The sequence below is a fragment of the Giraffa tippelskirchi genome, chromosome 4 (genome assembly GCF_054371585.1).
Source record: "Giraffa tippelskirchi isolate mGirTip1 chromosome 4, T2T-mGirTip1v1.2.pri, whole genome shotgun sequence".
NCBI lineage: Eukaryota > Metazoa > Chordata > Mammalia > Artiodactyla > Giraffidae > Giraffa > Giraffa tippelskirchi.
Window position 1 is genome coordinate 168,096,021 of NC_137278.1, and position 21,760 is coordinate 168,117,780.

Consider the following 21,760-nt stretch of genomic DNA (forward strand, 5'->3'; position numbering starts at 1 on the left):
TCCCACATGCTATGGGGCAACGAGCCCACACTGCAACCACCGAGCCCAAGCGCCACTACGAGAGAGTTTATGTGCCATGTTGAAAGATCCCGCATGATGCAGTAAAAATCCCACGTGCTGCAACTAAGACCCGATGGAGCCAAATAAGTAAATAAGTAGAGTATCAATGTGTTCCACTGACTGGGTCTCTACCCACGAGGAACCTAGTTTAGCCAGTGGCAGGAAAAGGCATCTAAAACCCTCAACAGAAGGTCATTCACTTAGGGAGATAGTTAGGTAATCAACAGATGTTGATGCCTATGACGTTAAATACCCACCATGCATCAGGGCCAGCCTGGCTCAGGCTCTGAGGATGCGCAGAGGCAAGAGTCAGCAGCAGTCCCTCCCCTCTTGGAACAAAGGTTGTGTGGGAGGAGGAAGGAGTGAGTTGGAGAGCTCCATGGGCGCCTGAGGAGCTTGAAATTTGAGTCAGGAAGGACTCCAGAAAGGAGGCAGCCTTTGTGATGGGCCTTCAAGGTGGAAGGAGTTTTTTGTTTCTTACTTTATTTATTCTTTTGGCCTCACCGCACAGCTTATGGAATCCTGGTTACCCAACTGGGGATCAAACCTGGGTCCCCTGCAGTGGAAGCTCGGAGTCCTAACCACTGGACCACCAGCTGGAATTCCCTGGACAGCATTTTAAAAGGCATTTTTTCTTTTCAAATCACCTGCTTGAGAAGTAATTTAACAGTTCTAGACTCTGGTTTTAACTTTAGCGTTTTAACTTCAAATTGGATTATGGTATCGTATCAAGGGGCATTATATTAGACAATCTATGGATATGTCATCATAATTCCGAGTTGGGGGGATATACATGTTTCTATCATCAGAGAGCTGAGTCTTGCAAGCTGTGGATGTCTTTGTGAGTCTTCTTATCTCCCTTTTTATGTTCTTGCTCAGGTTCAAAGCACTCCTCTCCAGCAAACCAACGAACGACAGCACCTGCATAGAGATCGGATACGTAAAGTACCCCATCTTCCAGGTGAGCCCCTGCTGTGACCTGGAATTCTGCCTGTGGGTGCGGGGCACCAGTGGGTCCCTCCGAGCCTCCATCTGTGGATCAGCCACTGCACTGTCATCAGCTCCTGCACTTCTGGCCCTTATCTTCACACTGCCCCTCCCCCTTACGATCCAAGCAAGCCCACAGCATTAATTGAGCACCTGCTGTGTGCCCAACACTGTGCTGGGGCCTGGAGACACAAGGATAAAGGACATTCTTCTCCTGGGGCCTCAGAATCCAGAATGGATAACTCTGAGCAATTAGTCAATTATAATATAAAGTTGGAGTGAGCGTGAGAGAACCAATGTGCTATGACAACTCAGATGAGGGAGACTGGGGAAGGCCCTTTGATGAGGTGCCAGCTGGAATATTGCAGGCTGAAGAGAACCTGATGAACTATGGGGAGGCTTGGGCTTAAGAAGGGGAGTTAGAGGGACTTCATTGGTGGTCTAGTGGCTAGGACTCTGAGTTTCCAATGCAGAGGGCCTGGGTTCAATCCCTGGTTAGGGAACTAGATCTCACATAATGCAACTAAGAGTTTATATGCTGTGACTAAAAAAATCTCACATGCCACAACTAAAGATCCCGCGTGCTGAAATGAAGATTGAAGATCCCACATGCTGCAGCTAAGACCCAGTGCAGCCAAATAAATAAATTTAAAAGGGGGATGGGGCCAGTTAGAACATTGCAGGCAGAGAACAGGAGGTATGAAGTCCCCAAAGATGATTGAGCCCAGTGTGATCAGGAACCATGGACTTTAGGGAATCCAGTGTCATGTTAATATTAATAGGCTAATTAATAGTTAATAGATTAATAGTTAATATTAATAAGTTCAGGTTAATAAGCCTGAACCTAATCTAAATAGGAAGGAAGGCTTGTCAGAGGCCAGATGACGTGGCCATATCTCTGTTTGATTGAAGGCGACCGTTTGGTTTATCAAGCACCTTTGAGGGGAGCACAGCAACATTCTTCCTTTTCCACCATCCTTCATGTCTGATTCATTGGGGGTTTTTTGTGTGTATGGTGGTATCTTTGTCTGGTTTTGGTATCAGGGTGATGATGGCTTAACAGAAGATCTTTGGGAGTGTTCCTTCCTCTTCAGTCTTTTGGAAGAGTTTGAGAAGGACTGGTATATGTTCTTCTTTGTGTGTTTGGTAGAATACACCTGTGAAGCCATATGCTCCTGGATTTCGTGCCTGATTCATAAATCCAGCCCCTCAGTGACATCTCACAGCTAATAGAAATTCACATCCCTAGCTAGCTTCACAGCCCTGTTTCTGGGGCTATGCACCTCATCAGGGGTGTGAAGGCTAGTGGGCTGCTTATATCATTGAGGGACCTGCAGGGGAGACTCTGGCCCCTCCCTGCTGTCCTCCTACAGCCAGGGCTAGTAGGCCAATGTGAGTGACCTGGGGATGGAGTTTATAGAATTCTGAACAGGACCTTATTCCTCCAGTTCGGTTCCAGAAGGGCAGCCCTGGGAAGACGTGGGGAAGACACAGTCTGGCCCTCGGGAGACTCACATTCCAGGAGGGTTGAGGAGACCACGCAGAGATAAGCAGGTGTCAGGGCTGGCCAGGGTCTCAGGGCAGAGGTCCTGGTCTGGGCTGTGAAGGACAGAGCTGCATTTCAGGGTCTAAATGCTACACCCCTGGATTTAAACAGCAGCATCCCCCTGTTTAAAATCATTATCTTTCATGTGACCTTGAAAAAACTGCCCCCCTTTCTGATCCTCAGTTTCCTTATCTGGTGAATAGGAGGGAAAGGGTGTTCCAGAAGGAGAAAGAGTACAAAGGCACAAAAGTGGGAAATCCTGGTGTGTGTTAGAGGGAAGGTGAGTATAGTCCATTTGGCTGTGTCTTAAGGTAGACTGGACACTGAAAAGATACATTGGAACCACATAGTAGAAGCCCAGTGTCAGTGGCCAGATGATGGTTCTTCCCTCCATTTACTAACCTTGGCCCCCTAAATCCTGTGATTCAGAGTGCTACCAAGAAACCACCATGCCCTCACAGTAAGCCCTAAAGCCCGTTCAGGTGCCTATATTTCCACCATTAGAGATGCATTCCTTTGGTTTTTGTTGAAACTTCAAAATAAAGAATCCTTAGAGAATAAGCATGGGCAAGACACTCTCTTCTCTGAACCTCATTTCCCCCATTTTAAACTCCAGCTACGAATGAGGCACTGGCCTTTGCTTGCATGTAGTTATCTGGATAAATCTTGCCACTTTTAGAGGTAGGGAAACTGAGGTCCAGAGAACTTGGTGCTAGTCAATGACAGAGCCATTATTTGAACCCAGTCTGGTCTTTGTTGTTGTTCAGTCATTCAGTCCTGTCCGACTCTGCGACCCCATGTACTGTAGCATGCCAAGCTTCCCTGTCCTTTGCTATCTTCTGGAGCTTGCTCAAACTCATGTCCATTGAGTCAGTGATGCTATCCAACCATTTCATCCTCTGTTGTCCCCTTCTCCTCCTGCCTTCAATCTCTCCCAGCATCAGGGTCTGATTTCTAATGAGTTGGCTCTTCGCATCAGGTGGCCCGAGTATTGGAGCTTCAGCTTCAGCATCAATCCCTCTGATAAAGATTAAGGATTGATTTCCTTTAGGATTGACTGGTTTAATTTCCTTGCAGTCCAAGGGACTCTCCTTCTCCAGCACCACAGTTTGAAAGCAAAGAGGAACAATAATAATAGAAGCTCTGTTTCTTGTGCAGCAGCTATGTGCAGGGCTCAAAACCAGCAGTGCTCAGCCTCAGCTGTGCAGTGGAATCATTTGAGGAGCTTTGACGATTCCCATTGTCCAGGCTGTCATTCAGGATCTCAGCTGCAGCTCAGGCATCAGCGTTTTTAAGTCTCCACCCTCTGCCATCATCCAGAGTCATGTGCAGCCAATGTGGAGAACCAGTGCTCTACGTTACAATGTTTCTCGAAGTTTAGGAAGCATCAGAATCTCCAGGGGAAGCAGTGGGGGTGAAGAGAGTTGCTGTTAAGCCACGAAACTTGCTAAAATGCAGATTCATGAGCCCCACCCCCAGAGTTCCTGATTCTATAGGCCTGGGATGGGGCCCGAGAATTCATGTTTCTTATGAGAACATAGGTGATGCTGATGCTGCTGGTCCAGGGACCCACTCTGAGAACCATGCCCCATATCATCTAATTCAGTTCAGGCCTCCCAGCTCCCCCTCCCGGTGGCTCTTCTCCCCCCTGGACAGACAGGTAGAGCAAGTGGCCAAGCTGAGCTTCAGACCCAGGCCTGGCTGACTCCCAGACCTGATCTCTTAACTGCCTCCCTGCTACGGGGCCTTGGGTCCTCCCTAAAAATCACCCAGCCCCAAGGAAAGACCCATTAGTGTTTGGAGCATGAGCCCAATGCTGAAAACCATGCACCCGCCTCCCCAGCTCTCTGAGTGCCCATGAAAAGGGCACTTATGCCATCAAGCCTAGGACTAATTGGAGGGGTTCTTGTCATCAGAACCTGACTTGTGGTAGGCACTCAATAAATGTTTGCTGTGGGGACCAGTTGAATGAGAGACCTATTCAGGAAGGCACAGCCCCAGAGGAATCGAATGCCTCTATTTACTTTTGGCTAGGGAAGGCTTCCCAGCCACGTTAGCCTTGAGTTACTGTAATGGGCAGAGAAGATTGAGCAGACCCCGGGGAATTCTCCACGTGCCTGCCCCTTCCCCATAAAAGAAGAAGAGCCTCATTCGTGGCTCAAAATAGGCCAAATCAGGCTGAATCTGACCCAGAAGGAGGCTCCCAGGGGCCAGCTCACTTCCTTTCCATGCTGAACAGAAGAATTTTAGTAAATGAGATGGCTTAGAGTTTCCTCCCTGCAAGACTGTTTAACATCACACATGGGCAAGAGCCTCTTGCAGCTGAGGCTGCACCTGGGAGCAGGGCCTCCACCAGGCTGTGGACGCCGTTTACATCCTGCTTCGTGCAGATTGACAGCTGCCAAGAAAAACAACTCCATAAACAGACCCTTTGGCCTAATCGGGGTCCATTTTACTCCCTTGCAGAAAAGGCTCATGCTGGCTGAGTCTGAAGGTGGCACAGCACAGCCCAATTTAATTCCATTAGCCCCATGGTTAATGGGGCTCCATGCCTGCTCCTGAAAGCACCATTTCAAGTCAACAACGCAACCTTGAGGAAATGAGATAGCATGCTGGAGAAGTGCTTTGTAACTGGAGAGACCCTGTTTTCAGGACAGTTATCATTATGGCTTTTACCATCACTATTATTGATTTGGCCTTTATAAAAGAGAGGTCCTTGGGGAATAAATGGATTTTAATAAAGCCAGTGTCTCAACATTTGCCAAAGATTAGATGCTTATGACCTGTCTGGGTCCAGGGGAAGAGTAAACAGTGTTACGTTATCATTTCACAAAGCCTCAATCATCAGCACTAAAGCCCTACTCTGCTACAGGCAGTTGGCCAGTGGGAGACTCAGACACAAAAGAGGAAGGGGAGGAATTGTGTTTCTGGTTAAAGTGTACTTGCCGCTGGCAAGCACTGGGGATGCAGAGGTGGGTAAGACCTGCTCTGTGCCCTCAGACCCCAGCAGGAAATAACACTGCAGTTATGGGTGGTGTGCTGCCCAGCACGAAGTGGGAGGCAGCTAAGAGATCTGAGCAGTTCTGTGGAGGCTTCACAGAGGTGACTACTGAGCTGGATCCTGAAAGAGGGGCCAGAGATCAACAGGTGGAGAAGAAGGGAAGGGCATCCAAGCAGAGGGAACAGCATGGGCAAAAGCAGAGTGAAAGAGACGATGGTAGGTTCTGATAAAGGCAAGTGGTTGGGAGTGGGAGGCCAAACCAGTCAATCCTAAAGGAAATCAACCCTGAATACTCACTGGAAGCACTGCTGCTCAAGCTGAAGCTTCAATACTTTGGCCACCTGATGCAAAGAGCCGACTCACTGGAAAAGACCCTGATGCTGGGAAAGATAGAGGGCAGGAGGAGAAGAGGGAAACAGGATGAGATGGTTGGATGGCATCACTGAATCAATGGACATGAGTTAGAGCAAACTGTGGAAGATAGTGAAGGTCAGGGAAGCCTGGTGTGCTTCAGTCCACGGGCTTGCAAGAGTCAGACACAACTTAGTGACTGAACAACAATTGAGATTAGGAGGAGAGAAGGGTGGAGTGGCAGGTGAGATCTGCAAAAGTAAATTGATCCAAAGCAACAGCATTCATTTCAGCAACAGTGAAAAAATGGAAACAACCCACATGTCCATCAACTGATGGATGGATACACAAACTGTAGTACATCCATACAATGGGATGTTGTTGGATGTGACCTTGAAAATACTACACTAAGTGAACAAAGCTAGATGCAAAAGAGCACATGTTGCACAATTTCATGCATATGAAATGTCCAGAACAGGCAAATCATAGTAGATGTCATGACTGACCCAAGGAGGAAATGGGAAAGACTGCTAACAGGCACGAGGTTTCTCCTGGGGGTGTTGAAAATGTTCTAAAATTAGATTGTGGTGGGACTTCTCTGTCAGTCCAGTGGTTAAGACCGCACTGCCACTGCAGGGGGCACAGGTTGGATCCCTGGTATGGGGACTAAGATTCTGCATGCCAAGTGATGCGTCCAAAATAAAGTAAAATAAAATTAGATTGTGGTGAAGGTTGTCCATTATGAATACCTAAAAACCACGGAACTGGGTACTTTGTTTTTGTTGCACTGGGTCTTCACTGTTGTGCATGGGCTTTCTCTAGTTGAGACGAGCAGGGGCTACTTTCTAGCTGTGGTGCACCGGCTTCTCATTGCAGTGGCTCCTCTTGTTGCAGGGCACAGGCTCTAGGCATATGGACTTCAGTAGTTGCATCACATGGGCTCAGTAGTTGTGGCTCACAGGCTTAGTTGCTCCAGGACATGTGGAATCTTCCTGGACCAAGGATCAAACCTGTGTCCCCTGCATTGGCAGGAGGGTTTTTAACCACTGTACCACCAGGAAAGTCCGAACTCTGTACTTTAAATCAAAGCATTTTTAGATTCCACACATAGGTGATATATGGTCTTTTTCTTTCTGATTTACTTCACTTAGAATGATGATCTCTAGGTCCATCCTTGTTGCTGCAAATGGCATCATTTCAGTCTTTTTTTATGACTAATATTCCATTGTGTATATATATATATATATATATATGTATTCATATATAGATATAGATACACACACACACACATCTTCTTTATCCATTCATCTGTCAATGGACATTTAGGTTGTTTTCATGTCTTAGCTATTGTAAATAGTGCTGCTGCAAACACTGGGGTGCATATATCATTTCAAATTACAGTTTTGTCTAGATACATGCCCAGGATTTGGGATTGCTGGATCACATAGCAAGACTATTTTTAGATTTTTTAAGGAACCCCCATACTGTTTTCCACAGTAGCCGCACCCATTTACATTACTACCAACAGTGTAGAAGCATTCTCTTTTCTCCACACCCTTTCCAGCATTTACTATTTGTAGATTTTTTTAATAATGGCCATTCTGGCCTGTGTGAGGTAGAACTTTGTTATAGTTTTGTTTTGCATTTATCTAATAATTGGCCATGCTGAGCATCTTTTCATATACCTATTGATCATGTGTATGTTTTCTTTGAAGAAATATTTATTTAGGTCTTCTGCCTGGTTTTTGGTTGGGTTATTTGTTTTTTGTCATTGAGTTACATTAAAAGTGATTACTTTAAACCCACTTGCAAAAAGTAGATTGAGATCAGTCACAAACGATGTTGAATGACCTGAGTATGAAAATGGAAATTCATTCATACTAGAAAAAGATTTTTCACCTCAGAGAAAATTATAACGCTAACATTTACTGAGTTCTTGCCATGCATCTGCCAGGTCCCTGTTAGGCCTGTTACATGTATTAACTCATTTAATTTTCATCACAACCCCATGAAGTAGGTAATATTATCCCCACTTTACAGATGATGAAACTGAGGCATAGAGAGCCTAACTTAATTCAGGTCTCACAGCTTGTAAGTGGCAGAGCCAAGTCAGAAACTGAAGCAGTTCAACTCCAGGACCTTGCTCTTAACCACTGTCCTGAATTGGTCACTGACTGTCAGAGCCAGAAGGGACCACAGAGGGCAACCCAGTCCAGTCACCTCATTTTACAGATGTCCAGAGATGGGATGTAAACAAGCTACGGTTTTTTCCAACACAGCTGCTTAGGGTCAGGCAGCTAAAGTCAATGTGTCATCTAGGCAGGCAGAAAACATTAGAGAATGGTGGAGACTGTGGCCACTGGAGACTCTGGCCAACTGGGGAGGATACATACCACCTAAAGTTTTAACAGTCAGTTTCATGGGAGGTGGTGACAGCCGATACTATCACAGCCTCGGGCTTCATTCTACCTAAGAGACACCAGTTTGCAAAGCTCTAGGACTTTACACACCATCCAGTCATGTGTACGAAGCCTGGCTTGGACAGTTCACACCATCAATAAAACATTGAGACCCTGGACGCTTAATGACTTCATCTTGGCTCTTATCAAGCTATAATAAGGAGAAGGTGGTCTTGTGATGGCCCAGAGTCACCCTCTGAAGCTGAAACCAGAGGTTTCTGGTCAAACTGGGTCATGTTCCCAGGAGAACTGCAGCTGGTTCAGGGTCTTTAAGTCATGCCACGTGTGCTGCAGTTCTGGGCAGCTTGATGGGGTTGGAAGTGAAAAGACAACCCATGATTGTTACCCATAGATGGGGGAAAACGGTCCTAGGGAGCAGAGCTTAGAATTGTTTAATTTGGCCCTGAAGGTGAACCACGGGGCGACAGATTACAGCATGGTGTAAGAAAACATAACCAGCCTATAAAACTTGTGAATGGAACTTCTTCCTGAAAGGCAGCAATCTATGGGGAGTGGCCACCCCTGTGAAGGGATGTCATCCAGGGACTCAGAGCCACTCGGAGGCTTCGATTGGGTGGCTATAAGATAACTGTGTCTATGTGCCATGGGCTCTTTTTTCACCGTATTCTGTCTTCCAGCTGGTTATGCAGTATCTCTACTACGGTGGCCCAGAGTCGCTTCTCATTAAAAACAACGAGATAATGGAGGTGAGGAGCCCGACGTGGTGCTGAGTGGGTGGCTCACATGGATGGTGCCTGGAGGCAGCCTGTGTCGGGTTTTCATTTGAATGCAGGCTTGGGGGTCCTGCCTGCCTCCTTTAGATCTCTCAAGGACTTCTCCCCAGAACCCCTCCCTGGAAGGCTGGGGTGCTGGGTGTGCTAGTCCGATCTCTTTCAATAGCAGCTGAGTGAAGCCTAATTTTATCTGGCTCTGGGGGCGGAGGAAGGGAAATTTACTGAAGAGTCTGAGGCTACCTCTAGTTCCAGGCACAGCTGGGGCTCAAATAGCATCATCAGAAACTATCCTTGACGATTTCTCCCTTGTTATTTGTAGAGAAAACACTTCATCTGAAAGCTGTCTTCAAATCGCAGCGTGTCCATTGAGGCAGAAGCTAAGAGGCAATTACAAGCTCTCCCAGCTTCACTCAGCAGCTCCCTGGCTCTCCCCATCTCCTGTCCACCTCTCGTAACTCTGTGTTCTCCCCCTCCTTGCTCCTCGGGCCTTGTTTCTGCTCCCATCTGTCCAAAGCCAAGATTTCCCCTGCTACTTCCTAGGAGTGGGACTCTTGTGTCAAAGGTGGTAGCTTTAAGTGAGTGAAAGTCACTCAGTCACGTCCAACTCTTTGCAACCCCATGAACTATACAGTCCATGGAATTTTCCAGGCCAGAATACTGGAGTGGGTAGCTGTTCCTTTCTCCAAGGGATCTTCCCAACTCAGGGATCGAACCCAGGTCTCCTGCAATGAACCCAGGTCTCCTGCATTGCTGCTGCTGCTGCTACTGCCAAGTCGCTTCAGTTGTGTTCGACTCTGTGCGACCCTATGGACAGCAGCCCACCAGGCTCCTCCATCCACAGGATTCTCTAGGCAAGAATACTGGAGTGGGTTGCCATTTCCTTCTCCATCCTTCATTACAGGCGGATTCTTTACCAGCTGAGCCACCAGGGTAGCTTTAAACCGGAAGCCAAAATCACTCTGCTAGTCCTGAGAGAAAGAACTGGGACCCCATTCAGGTGCCGGAAGTCCAGGGGGTCTGATGAGAGATGTTAAAACGAGGAGTCGTTCAAGAGGTGACCCCTCACGGTGGTCCAGACATGGACTCTGGGCCAGACTGGCATCAAATCCAGGCTCTGCCCCTTCTGTGATCTTGGACCAGTAATGTAACCGCTCTGATCCTCAGCTTTCATACTTACTGAATGGGGACGACAGTATCTACCCCACTGGGTTTTGAAGATCTTAAGAGTTTCTGTTTGTAAGATGCTTACCGCAGAGCCTGGCGTGTGTCACGCGGGCTGTGTGTTCACTGTGGAACCCTTTATCCCTTTGTTCTTATTCTGTGAAACCTTCCGTGGTCACTCCCCTGCCCCCCGAAGTTCCTCTCATGTCTCTCTGGACCACTCCTCTGACAAATCACAGCCTCAGACCTTAGACTGCACTCTGAGGACTCAGACTCTTGTATAAACCTTTAAAAAGCTATCTTCAAATTAAAACAATGAACATACATTTCAATCATGTAAATAATACAGAGGAGCTTTATAATACTTAAAAAAGCCCCTCATCCAGCCATCTCCCTCCCATCCCTCAGTCCCTTCCCCAGAGGCAGTCCCTTTGAACTCTCGCCTCAGCCCTTTTCTTCCCCTTCCTCTGTTCAGCATCTTCCGAGACCAGGTGCCCTGCTCAGGGTGGGATACAACCGTGATGCAGAGGGGCCGAGATCCCTGCCCTCCCAGTCTCTGGGGAAGGTGATGAGCATGACATCATGTCTGGTGTGAGAAGGGCTATGAAGAAGACTAAGACAGGTTAAGGGGGCCAGACAGTGATGGAGCGAGGAGACCTGAGGTGACATCTGTGTTGAGACCTGAATGAACAGAGGAAGTGACCCACCTCGATATCCATCCTGCTAACTAAGAGCGTTCAGGCTTCCCAGGTGGCTCAGTGGTAAAGAATCGGCGAGCCGATGCAGGAGGTGCAAGAAACACAGATTGAATCCCTGGGTCAGGGGGATCCCCTAGAAGAGGAAATGGTAACCAGCTCCAGTATTCTTGCCTAGAAAATTCCATAAACAGAGGAGCCTGGTGGGCTATAGTCCATGGAGCCACAAAGAGTCTGACGCGACTGAGCACACACGCACAAATAAGAGCATTGACTCTTATTTCTGTACGTAACAATTTTAAGCATCTTTGCTTGACTTTCTGCTTCAATAAATGCGAATCTGATTCACTTCGACCCCACACCTCCCCTCTGCCATCTTCCCCCACAGTCAAGTTCTGTCGCCGGGTCCTAGTCCTCCTGTGTAACCTTTGTGCTTTAAAGTGATGTATCGACTTTATATACCTAAGGTATTCTCAGTGTCTGCACCTTGGGTTCCACTGTAGGAGATGAAGGGTTTTCTCACCACAGTCGTTGCTTTCCTTCCACCCCCCAACCTCTAACAGGCACTTTTTATGCTTTTTAGCTCCTGTCTGCCGCTAAATTTTTCCAGCTGGAGGCATTGCAGCGACACTGTGAGATTATCTGTGCAAAAAGCATCAATACCGACAACTGTGTGGATATTTACAACCATGCCAAGGTAATCAATCCCATTCTCGCTGTCCAAGCATGCCCCGTGCACTGTTGTGGGAGAGGCTTTCTCTGCAGATGCTCTGAGTCTGGACAGAGGGTGGATGCTGGGTCTGCATTCAGGACGAGCTCACGTCATTCTTCCTAAGGTCTGCTTCCTGCTTTAGGAGAGATGCCTTTCCCTTCTTCCGCCCTACCAGAATACAATGGAAGCAGAAAGCCAGAACTTTTAAAAGCATAGTCGTCCTCAAACTCCAGCGTGCCCATGAATCACATTGCAGGCTCTGCTACAGCAGGCCCAGGCTGGGCCCTGGTTCTGCATTTCTAACAAGCTCTCAGGTGAAGCCTCTGCACCTGGTCTAGGCCACAGGCCACACACTTAAGCAGCAAGGTTCTGGAACAGTGTTCTCCAAGCGGTCTCCAATCCGACAGCACTAGCATCATCCGGGAGCTTGTCAGAAATGCACATTAGAGGCCCCACTCAGGCCTACTGAGTCAGAAACTGGGGGGTGAGGCCTGGTCGTGTGCAGCTTTGCAAGCCTCCAAGTGATTCTGGGGTTGTCCACGGGGGAGAACCATTATTCTGGAACTGAGGTTCCCAATACTGGCTGCATGGAAGAATCACCTGAGCAACTCACTTAAAATCCCCGTGCCTGGGACCTCTCAGACCAATTCATCAGTCTCCAGGGGTGGAACCTGGGGAAAAGAGAGATTTTTTTCATAACTTCCTGGGTGACTCTCAGATGTGCCAAGGTTGAGAACAGGTTGTCAACGCTAAGGAGGTCCAAAGAGTCCTCCTAGTCCGGTGGACCCAACACCTGGGGAGACATTTGGACTCTCTGTTTGGCCTTTCACCCTAGATCTCTGCTGGGGAGTCCAGGAATCTATATTTTTAACAGGCTCCTAGGGTGACGGTTGTGATTTCAGCCCTAAGACCAGTCTTCACTCCAGTTTTTGGAGTAAAATCAGTGAACCACCAATTTCATCCAATTCATTTCACAAGCGGAGATTAAAATCATGTGTCCAGGTACCACTTCATTTTGGTTCATGTGCTCAGGACAGGGGGATTAGCATCTGCTCGAAAGAAACAATGAGATGAACTAAGATCAAGAGTTCATTTAAAACAAAGCATTCCTCTTTGATAGAACTGGAGCTCAGCACATATGCCTCCCATATCCACAGTCTGTAGAGGGACCACTGATGTGAATAACGGTTATTCTGCTTGTTGTAAAAAAAAAAAAAAAGTCATGGTTGAGATATTATTTTCTGTCTTAAGTCAACATTCTCTAAGCCCTTCTCATGTGCAGGCCCCTGTGCTTAAAGCCTTGTTGCATTACCTTTTTTAATCCTCACCACAATCCTTTCATTAGTCCATGTTATAATAAGGAAGCAGAAGCACAGAGAAGTGAAGTAACTTGCTTAAGGTCACACAACTATGACAGATTTTTTTTTCCACTGTGGTAAAATATATACAATGTGAAACTTACCATTTTACCATGAAACTTACCATTTCTAAGTGTATACTTCAGTGGCATTAAGTACATTCACGTTGTTGTACAACCATCATCACTATCCATCTCCAGAACTTTTCGTCTTCCTAAACTGAAACTCTATACCCATTAAATATAAGCGCCCCATTCCCCCCTCCTCTGTGGCCCCTGGCAACCATCATCCAACCCTCTGTCTCTATGAGTTCTACTGCTCTAGGTACCTCATATAAGAGAAATCATACAGTATTTGTTTGGCTTATTTTTGTGGCTGGCTCCTTTCATTTAGCACAATGTCTTTAAGGTTCATCCATGTTGTAGCATGTGTCAGAATTTCATTTCTTTTTAAGGCTGAATATATTCCATTGTATGTAAGTACCATATATTGTGCATTCATCCATGTACACTTGGGTTGCTTCCACCTCTTGGCTACTGTAAATAATGTTGCTGTGAACAGGAGTGTGCAAATATCCATTACAGTCTCTGCTTTCAGTTCTTTGGGTGTATATGCCCAGAAGGGTAAACCTCACTTTAGAGCACACATTCTTCCTTGTGTTTGCAGTTTGGCCTAATACATGTTTGAAATATTTGTGATAATTCTTGATACTCAGAAGATTTTCTGATTGGTCATCAGTAAATCGAAAGATACAGGGAGGCTACTTGCTCCCCACTCACAGTGGATGTTTTGGTTAAATGAGGCTTTTACCAAAACCTGGTTTCTTGGGACACAACAAAATTTTTTTTTTTATCTTAAACTGGTTACTTTGCAAAAAAAACATCCAGAGAAAACTCTCTACCCAGGAAGATGGCTTGATTAGTTTCACCTTTCTCTGCCCCTTTCCTGGCCATGGACACCCAAATTGCCCTGTGAACCCCACATCCACAGTGGCTTTGCCATGGCCTGTCTCCTTGGGAATGCAGCAAGGCCTGCACACCACAGTCCCATTTTAATCACTTCAAACTCCTTGGCAGACAGCTTCTGTAGCTCTCTTGCTATTTAATAATGCAGCCAATGCAACGTGAGCCCGGACTGGAAATACGTTTGTGCTACAGGCTTACAGCACCTATGGCAAAGAACTGCTTCTTTCACGTATGTACCTCTGCCGCCAGAGCTTGCCTTTTTGCAGACACCAGCCTCTGCCTACCCTCTCAGCCTCATCCTGGGACATTTCCAAGGTCAACACCTGCCCTTCGTGATACTTGCATGGAAGCCAGGGCAGTGCCAGCCCCGACCCCGTGCCCCCTCTATGTCCCCTGCAGCATTAACAATCACCTGCCATGTGGATTCTGTTACTGGCAGATTGTACTGCAGGCTGAGGCTGGTTTAGTAAAAGAGCCAGAAAAGAAAGAAACCAACACTTGGTCTGGAACCCTCGGAAATGCAGGCATTTAGATACTAACAACCATGTTTCAAATGTCAGCAAGTTCTTGGCACCATTACTTCTGTTCTGCACCTAACCATTGGAGACAGCTGTGGAGTTTTATCCAGGGGAGAAGTCCAGCCCATAAATGCATGGCTTCATCATCTTTGTTTTCCTAGCAAAGTTGTCCCAAACTGTTCAGTCATGAAGAAGAGGCTCAGGAGCCTCTGATGGCTCTTTCAGGTTGTCTTTCAACTTGAGGAAAAGAACAAGCCTGTTCATCAAATTGACTCTAAGCTAAGGCAGTAAACTCAATGGGACACTGTGATGGGAAGAACATAGGTTAGGAAACCAAGAGAGCCATTCACTAGTATTTATTGTGTGCCCACTATTTACCAGGAATTGTATACACATCTGAATGTGTGTATTCAGATGTGTAATACACATCTGGTAAGACATGGTCTCTGCACTTGAAAAAATTTTTGTCTAGGACAAGGGTCAGCAAACTTCTTCTGTGACAATCCAGATAAATATTTTCACAGGTCACTTTGATCCTCCTCAGCTCTGCCTTTGTAGCGCAAAAGCAGCCAGAGGCCATATACAAATGAATGGGTGTGGCTGTGTCCCAATAAAACTTTATTTATAAAACCAGGTAGTGGGCCACATTTGGCTCCCAGGCCTGTAGTTTGTCAACTGTTGGTCTAGACGGTGAGAGTTCCAGTCCCAGTTCTGTCTGTAATTAGATATGTAAAAGTAGGCAAACATAAGATGTATAGTCACCATTCAGTAAATATCACCATGTATAAACTTAAGTACTTATTATTCTCTAATTACACTAGCTTACAATAAGAAATGTTCCTATACAAAGCAAGTGGCTAGGAGTGGTAAGAGAAGGGGGCTCTCTGTGTCCCCAGAATCAGAGATAGGCAACTCTGAGCCTCAGTTTCCCCACATGTACAATGAGGCCTTTTCTCTGTAACTCAAAAAAATGGATTCATCTTGAAAGAATTAAAGCATTCCTAAGAACTCTTCCAGCTCCAGGATACTATGCATATGTGTGAACATTTGGGTAATAACAAACCTACTCACTTTATAAACCTCAACAAGCTCCCTAAGCCTCTCACAGATTAAGCTAGTATGTCCATGTCTTAAATACTCAGAGCATGGTACCCACTAGTCCAAACCCCCTCATTTTATGGTTTGGGAAACTGAGGCCCAGAGAAGTGATTTGACCTGCCCAAAGTTGCATATGATTTTTATGAAGACAGGTCATTGGCTCACTGAATTAGCGCATGGGGTCAGTGAGTTCAAGGTTACAGGCTTGGTGCTACCATGGGCCAATTAGCTGAACTAGGTTCCATAGATACAGCCAATTCCCTTTATCCTAACCTAGCCACCTACTTTGTCTACGTGGGTCCCTGGATATAAATGAGGGAGATGAGAGTAATAATTACAAATAGTGTACATTTAGCATGACAGCTAATATTGAGTGAGTGCTGATGCTGACTGCAAGCAGCCACTGTTCCAAACGTGCCATGTATTATTACCTCACCTAAGGCCAGCAACAGGTTATTAGGTGGGTATTATTATTTGCCCTCATTTTAGAGATAGGAATACTGAGACACAGAGATTCAGTAACTCGCCCAGCAGCAGATGGCTGGAATGACACAGTCTGGAATAAATTCCAGAGCCCTCTCCCTCAGCTCCCTTCCTGTCCTGCCTCCCCCAAGTGTGACAGATGACAGAGTCCCACCATCAGTTATGTTCCACTCAGTACCCCCAACAGGTCCATGATGCAAGGACATAATTTCCAGTTTGAAAATGAGGAACCTAAAGCCAGAGGCCAAATAAAGCAGCCTTGGTCACAAATTCAGAAGAATGAGGGAGCCCCGATTTGAATCCAAGTCTCCCATTCATTCCTCCATTGCCCTGTTGGCACTGCCTCATTATCATTCCACCATCCACAGCGAGCAGCTGGAAGTGCATTTATGGCTTAAGGGACAGAATATTAGGGAGTTCAGAACAATGAATTCCACATTCAGATAATTTAGATAATTCAGCATCTAAATAAAGCAGCAGGATATCATCTCAGGGAGCCCTTAACTAACTTCTGAGCATGCAGCTCATTGCAAGAGAGGGACTTGCAAGCTTTGAAAACCAAAGAAAAGGCCTGAATACAGACAGACAGCCCTCATACCCACATTTGTTTCTTCATCTCAAACATGAATTCCTCCAGCAAGCATGTTTCCGAGATTTAATGGTATCAGACTAGAGGCAGTGCGTCCTAATGGTTAAACACACAAGCCTTCAGGACTTGAGTTACAGGGTTCACCTCCTGGTTCTGCCTTTGACTTGTGTGAATTTTTGTCAGCTACTCTCTTGTCTCACTTTCCTCATCTATAAATCAGAGGTGGCAATAGTACCTGCCTCAAGGAAATTTGAAGATTAAATGAGATGATGCACATGAAGTGTCTAGCACGATGCTGTCAATACATGTTTGCTGCTGGTATCGTAATTCTGAGAGTGAACTGTTCATTCACACATGCAACAAATCTGTACAGTGTCTACTGTCTGCCAAGTCTTCTGCTTTGGGTTGTAATATGAGGCAGGTTGATGTCAGCCCATCTGTATTGGTTTAGTCTGTTAGGAGCTATGTCTCTCCATCAGTTTCTCAGCGTTAGCACTACTGATAACGTGAGCTACATAATTGTCTGCCGAGGGGTCTGTCCTCTGCATGGTGAGATATTTGGCAGCTTCTATGGGGGCTTCCCAGGTGGCGCTAGTGGTAAAGAACCTGCCTGCCAATACAGGAGACATAAGAGATGCGAGTTCGATCCCTGGGTCAGAAAGATCACCTGGAGGAGGGCATGGCAACCCACTCCAGTATTCTTGCCTGGAGAATCCCATGGATAGGGAGCCTGGCGGGCTACAGCCCATAGGGTCGCAAAGAATCGGACACAACTGAAGCAACTTAGCATGCATGCATCATGTAAAGAGATTAGAACTGTGTCTGCAGGCAAGGAGAGGGCTTGAGGAAGCACACACAGCCACTTCAAGCCAGCTCCAAACTGGCACCTCTCACACAGCTACATCCTCTTAGCCAGAGCGACTCACAAGGCCAAGGCATGGAGAAATGAACTCAGCCCTCCGATGGGAGGAGCTGCAAGGTCACGTCCACTGGGTGTGAATACAGCAAAGGACGCAGAATCAGGGCCACTGTCGCAGTCAAGCTACCTTAATAGGTTTTCACCAGAATATAGATGAAAACAGGTGCTTTCAGAAACATAACCATCTCGTGCTTCCTCTCCACTCTCCACAGTTTCTTGGAGTCACAGAGCTCTCAGCATATTGTGAAGGCTACTTTCTCAAAAACATGATGGTCCTTATCGAAAACGAAGCCTTCAAGCAGCTCCTATATGACAAAAATGGTGAGGGCACAGGCCAGGATGTGCTGCAGGACTTACAGAGGACGTTGGCCATCAGGATTCAGTCAATCCACTTGTCATCTTCCAAAGGTTCTGTTGTATGAGACATCCAGTCCAGGGAATGTTCCCCGGGGACTTGCCAGTTCTGCTGCTGCGTTGGCTTCACACGAACCTACAAATCTCACCTGGCGTCTGTTTTTGGCTGAGCCAAGGAGCTGCCTCTACTGCCTCAGCTGCTCTTGACAAAGCAAATGCAGCTCCAGTGAGCTCCTGTTGAGAAACAAAGGACATGCCAATGGCCTACAGATCAGAGTGCACCTGGATCCAGAGGTAGAAGGCCATGGGGCAGCCACGCTGACTTCATCTGAAAGCCCCCCTGGGGCAGGTGAACACACCTTGCCAAGGACCTCTGTCCAGTGGGTGGACTGAGAACTAAAGGTCATTCAGATTCCAGGCTGACAGTTGGAGAACTTCACCATACTGACCCTGAAAAGCATTATATTTATTACACATTAAGGACCTTAGTAGCTGCAGTTCCGTAAGAGTCAACATGATAGCAAATTGGTGAGACTGTTACCAATAACGAAGACAAATTTTTAGGGGTGGGAACTTTTTAAAATGTTCATATAAAAACCCCCAAAACAGGGCAGCCTTGTAGTTTAAAATATATTTCTAAAAGCTTAACAGTTCATTTTCAACTGAATTGTGTTTAGGGATCTGTGTTTTGAGATTTCTTTTCTTTTTTGAAAAAAAAAACAGTAAGTAGCAGATCTGTACTGTATAAACATGCATCTGACAAGATATTGCTGATACTCTACACAAGGTAAAATAATAACCTTGCCTTAGTGATCATGGTTACACAAAAGAGGTGCACTGCCAATAATTATCTCTAACTAACTCAATAGTTGAAAAAAAAACCTGCATGCTGATTGTGGTTTTGGGGTGAGAATAAAATCCCCCCACGTTAAAAAAAATCACACATGCATTTGCATGGGCCCGAACCTGTAAACTGTTATGTTTGTGCTTCATTTTTGCCAAGGTAAAAATGTCTCATCACTTCTTGCTAAAAGTCCATTTGGTGAAACTAACATATCCATTTCCTTCCATAGTTATGAATGTCCCTGAGATGCTGTTGCAGAAATGTGTTCATAGATGATGCTGCATAGGGGATGGGGGGCGGGGCACGTTGGAGAACTTACTATTAATCCCAGAATTCTCTCTGTATTCTCAGAAGATGTTAATAGTTTGTTACTAGCCAGAGAATATGACTATGTTAGATTATTTTTAAAGATGAAATATGTATGATAGGATGGATTCTCTCTGTATTCCAAGAGTGTACAGTATAGGGTTATCTATAATGAAAGTTTATATAGACAGGGTTCCGTTTGCTCTGCCATATATTATAAGCAGAAGAGATTAGTGAAGTGCCACAATGTTCCAAACAATCTCTGAGTTGCTGCCTTTTCTTTCTTGTCCTTTCATTTGAAACCTAGATAACATGCGGTTAAAAACTAGGAGAATGACTCTTACCCTTTGGGATGGCAAAGTTTTGTTGATAAACATATTTCCTAGCATGCCTTTGGGAACTTGTGCACAGACCCCAGAGTCTAAAGGAGCTGCTGTTCAAACGTTGTACTAGCCCCCTGAGCCGTTGTTCAGAGGACCAAGGTCAAGTCCTGTTTCTTGGGTATGACCCATGGCGTATGCGAGCCACATCCGTCTACAGTATTGGCTCTTCTCTGATGCTGATACAAGGCTTCTCTTCCACTTGGTCATTTGCAAACCTCCCCAGCCCCTACCATCCAGTGAGGAACGGGGAAAAAACAAACTGTCTACAGAGGAATCCAAGTTACAGATACACAGCATGTCCTGAGTCTTCACTGTCTCTCACCTCTTCCTGTCCTCAGAGATGCTGCGTGGATGTTTCCTTAACCACGACTGACTTCCCTGTGAATGTCTGATGCTAGCTCAGGGCCTTTGGGCATTGATTATGTACAGTGGCAACTCCTTATGGGCTTCTGTTACGGTTTGGTGTGCTTTCTCTGTAATTAAAAGAAATGATTTTCCCAAGCTGCGCATTGTCTTTATGGTACCTGTGAACTCGTACCCAGCTGTAGCCTGAGAAAGTCACTCAGGTATGAAATCGGAAAGGATGACCCTGCAGAAAAAAAATTAAGGGAAATGAAGATGCTAGATACAAGATAGGTGCTCATGTCGCTGAGCACCTTCCGCTCTGCCAACTAGAACTTGGCTAACCAAACTCTAGTCCCCTGGGACTGCAGACACCGCTGGGTGCTACCCTTGGATTTCCTTCCCATCAGGCAGAGAGGACATATAGGTGCCACTTGGGAGTACTTTTGCCTCCTGCAGTGAACACGTCCTCAGAGTGGAGTTCTGAGAATCACTTGTGTGCCTTGATGAAGATTTGGGGGGGAAGGGGTGGGGAGTGGAGAAAAACAGGTTATCTCAACCTGACATGCCCCGTCCCCAAGGGCCAGCATGAAATGATGTTTGTGGATGGGGGTAGCATTCTGGGATTGGGGTGAGGGTCATGGAGGGTCAAAGTTCACCCTTGGGAGGTCAAACCAAGTCCCCAGCTGGTCCCTTCTGGCTCCTGACCCAGCCCAGGTCTGCTGGAGAGGAGGACCCCTGCTGTACCCACTGAGACCTCTGGGGAGCCGGGAAGAGGCCCAGGCAGTCCCCTGGAGCCCTGGGCCAGTGAGACCCAGTACACAGCAGACCTCACAAGCACCTCTGGCAAGGGCTGGTCACCCCTGCTTAGCACTCGAGGTCTGTTAATTCTTTAGGAAGCAACCCAAGCAACTGAGTGCCGGGGCCAGAACTCTGAGTCAGGCCAGGAGAACAGAAGGTCAGTTTATTTTTAACTGTGCATCACCCTCTGTGTAGCATCAGCGTGAAGAAGGCATTTAATGTGTTCCTTTTGGAAGCTAAAGTGTGTCTGCAGCATTTGCCTTTCACTTGTCTGACAGAAGGCTTTGTCACTCAGCTCTTAGCCACTGTACAAGGGCCCCTTAGTATCTGGGGGAGGCAGGGGAGCCTCCCCGCCGGCCACACAGCTCCGTGCACCCCTTCCGTTTGCAATGAGAAATCAAACAACTCCTGCGCCTGTAGCCATGAGTATCAATACAAACGGCTCCGCTTGGCTTCTGCTGCCCCCTCCCTCTCAGCTTGCAATGGTTCTTATATACACCACGCTTGAGTGCCACCCATTCTCCCGCGAAGAAGGAGGATTCTCCACCCAAATCGCACCAAGATGAAGGTGTGAGCTCCCAACACAAGAAGGCAGAAGCTGGAAGAAAGTGCCGTCAGGCCACAAGTAAGGATGGAGATCTGTGAGCCTCTCCATCCCTGAGATTTCCTGGGAAGCATCAGGCAAAAAGTATTAACTCCAGCTGGGTGATGTTTCACTCGGGGTTGTCTCATGTAGGCTGTTAACACACAGCCCTTACTAACCTCAGGCCACGTGCTCTGGGCGTGGATATAGAGTAAGGATCCTAGGTGAGTCTTTGAGAAAAAAAAATCGGTTTCAATCATCCTGGGGTCCCAATTCACCTCCCACCGCCCCTCGCCTTACACACGCCAGCCTCAGTCCCAGCTGAGTGGTCAGAGACGTAGTCACATCCTCCCACTCCTGACTCCCTTTCCCACCAGCCCCAGGTGGACACCCTCCCCAACTAGGGGAGCGTTTCCTGGGCTTGTTGGCCTCAGGGCTCAAGTCAGGGAGGAATTTCCCAGCTTCTCCACAGCGCCTGCTACAGGGCGTCAGGCTCCAATGCAGGCCTGAA

The 21,760-nt window shown here is 46.8% G+C and overlaps 1 protein-coding gene across 2 annotated transcripts in view; it reads left to right on the forward strand.

Annotated features, from left to right (window-relative positions):
* The window catches only part of ABTB3 (ankyrin repeat and BTB domain containing 3), a 462,092-nt gene extending 442,068 nt beyond the window's left edge, over positions 1–20,024 (forward strand). For both annotated transcript variants that reach the window (XM_081591335.1, XM_081591336.1), the window contains 4 exons: positions 940–1,021; positions 9,043–9,111; positions 11,578–11,691; positions 17,849–20,024. In XM_081591335.1, coding sequence (XP_081447461.1) covers positions 940–1,021; positions 9,043–9,111; positions 11,578–11,691; positions 17,849–18,058 — 475 coding nt within the window. In that variant the 3' untranslated portion in view covers positions 18,059–20,024. The remainder of the gene's footprint in view (positions 1–939; positions 1,022–9,042; positions 9,112–11,577; positions 11,692–17,848) is intronic.
* Positions 20,025–21,760: the final 1,736 nt, after the last annotated feature.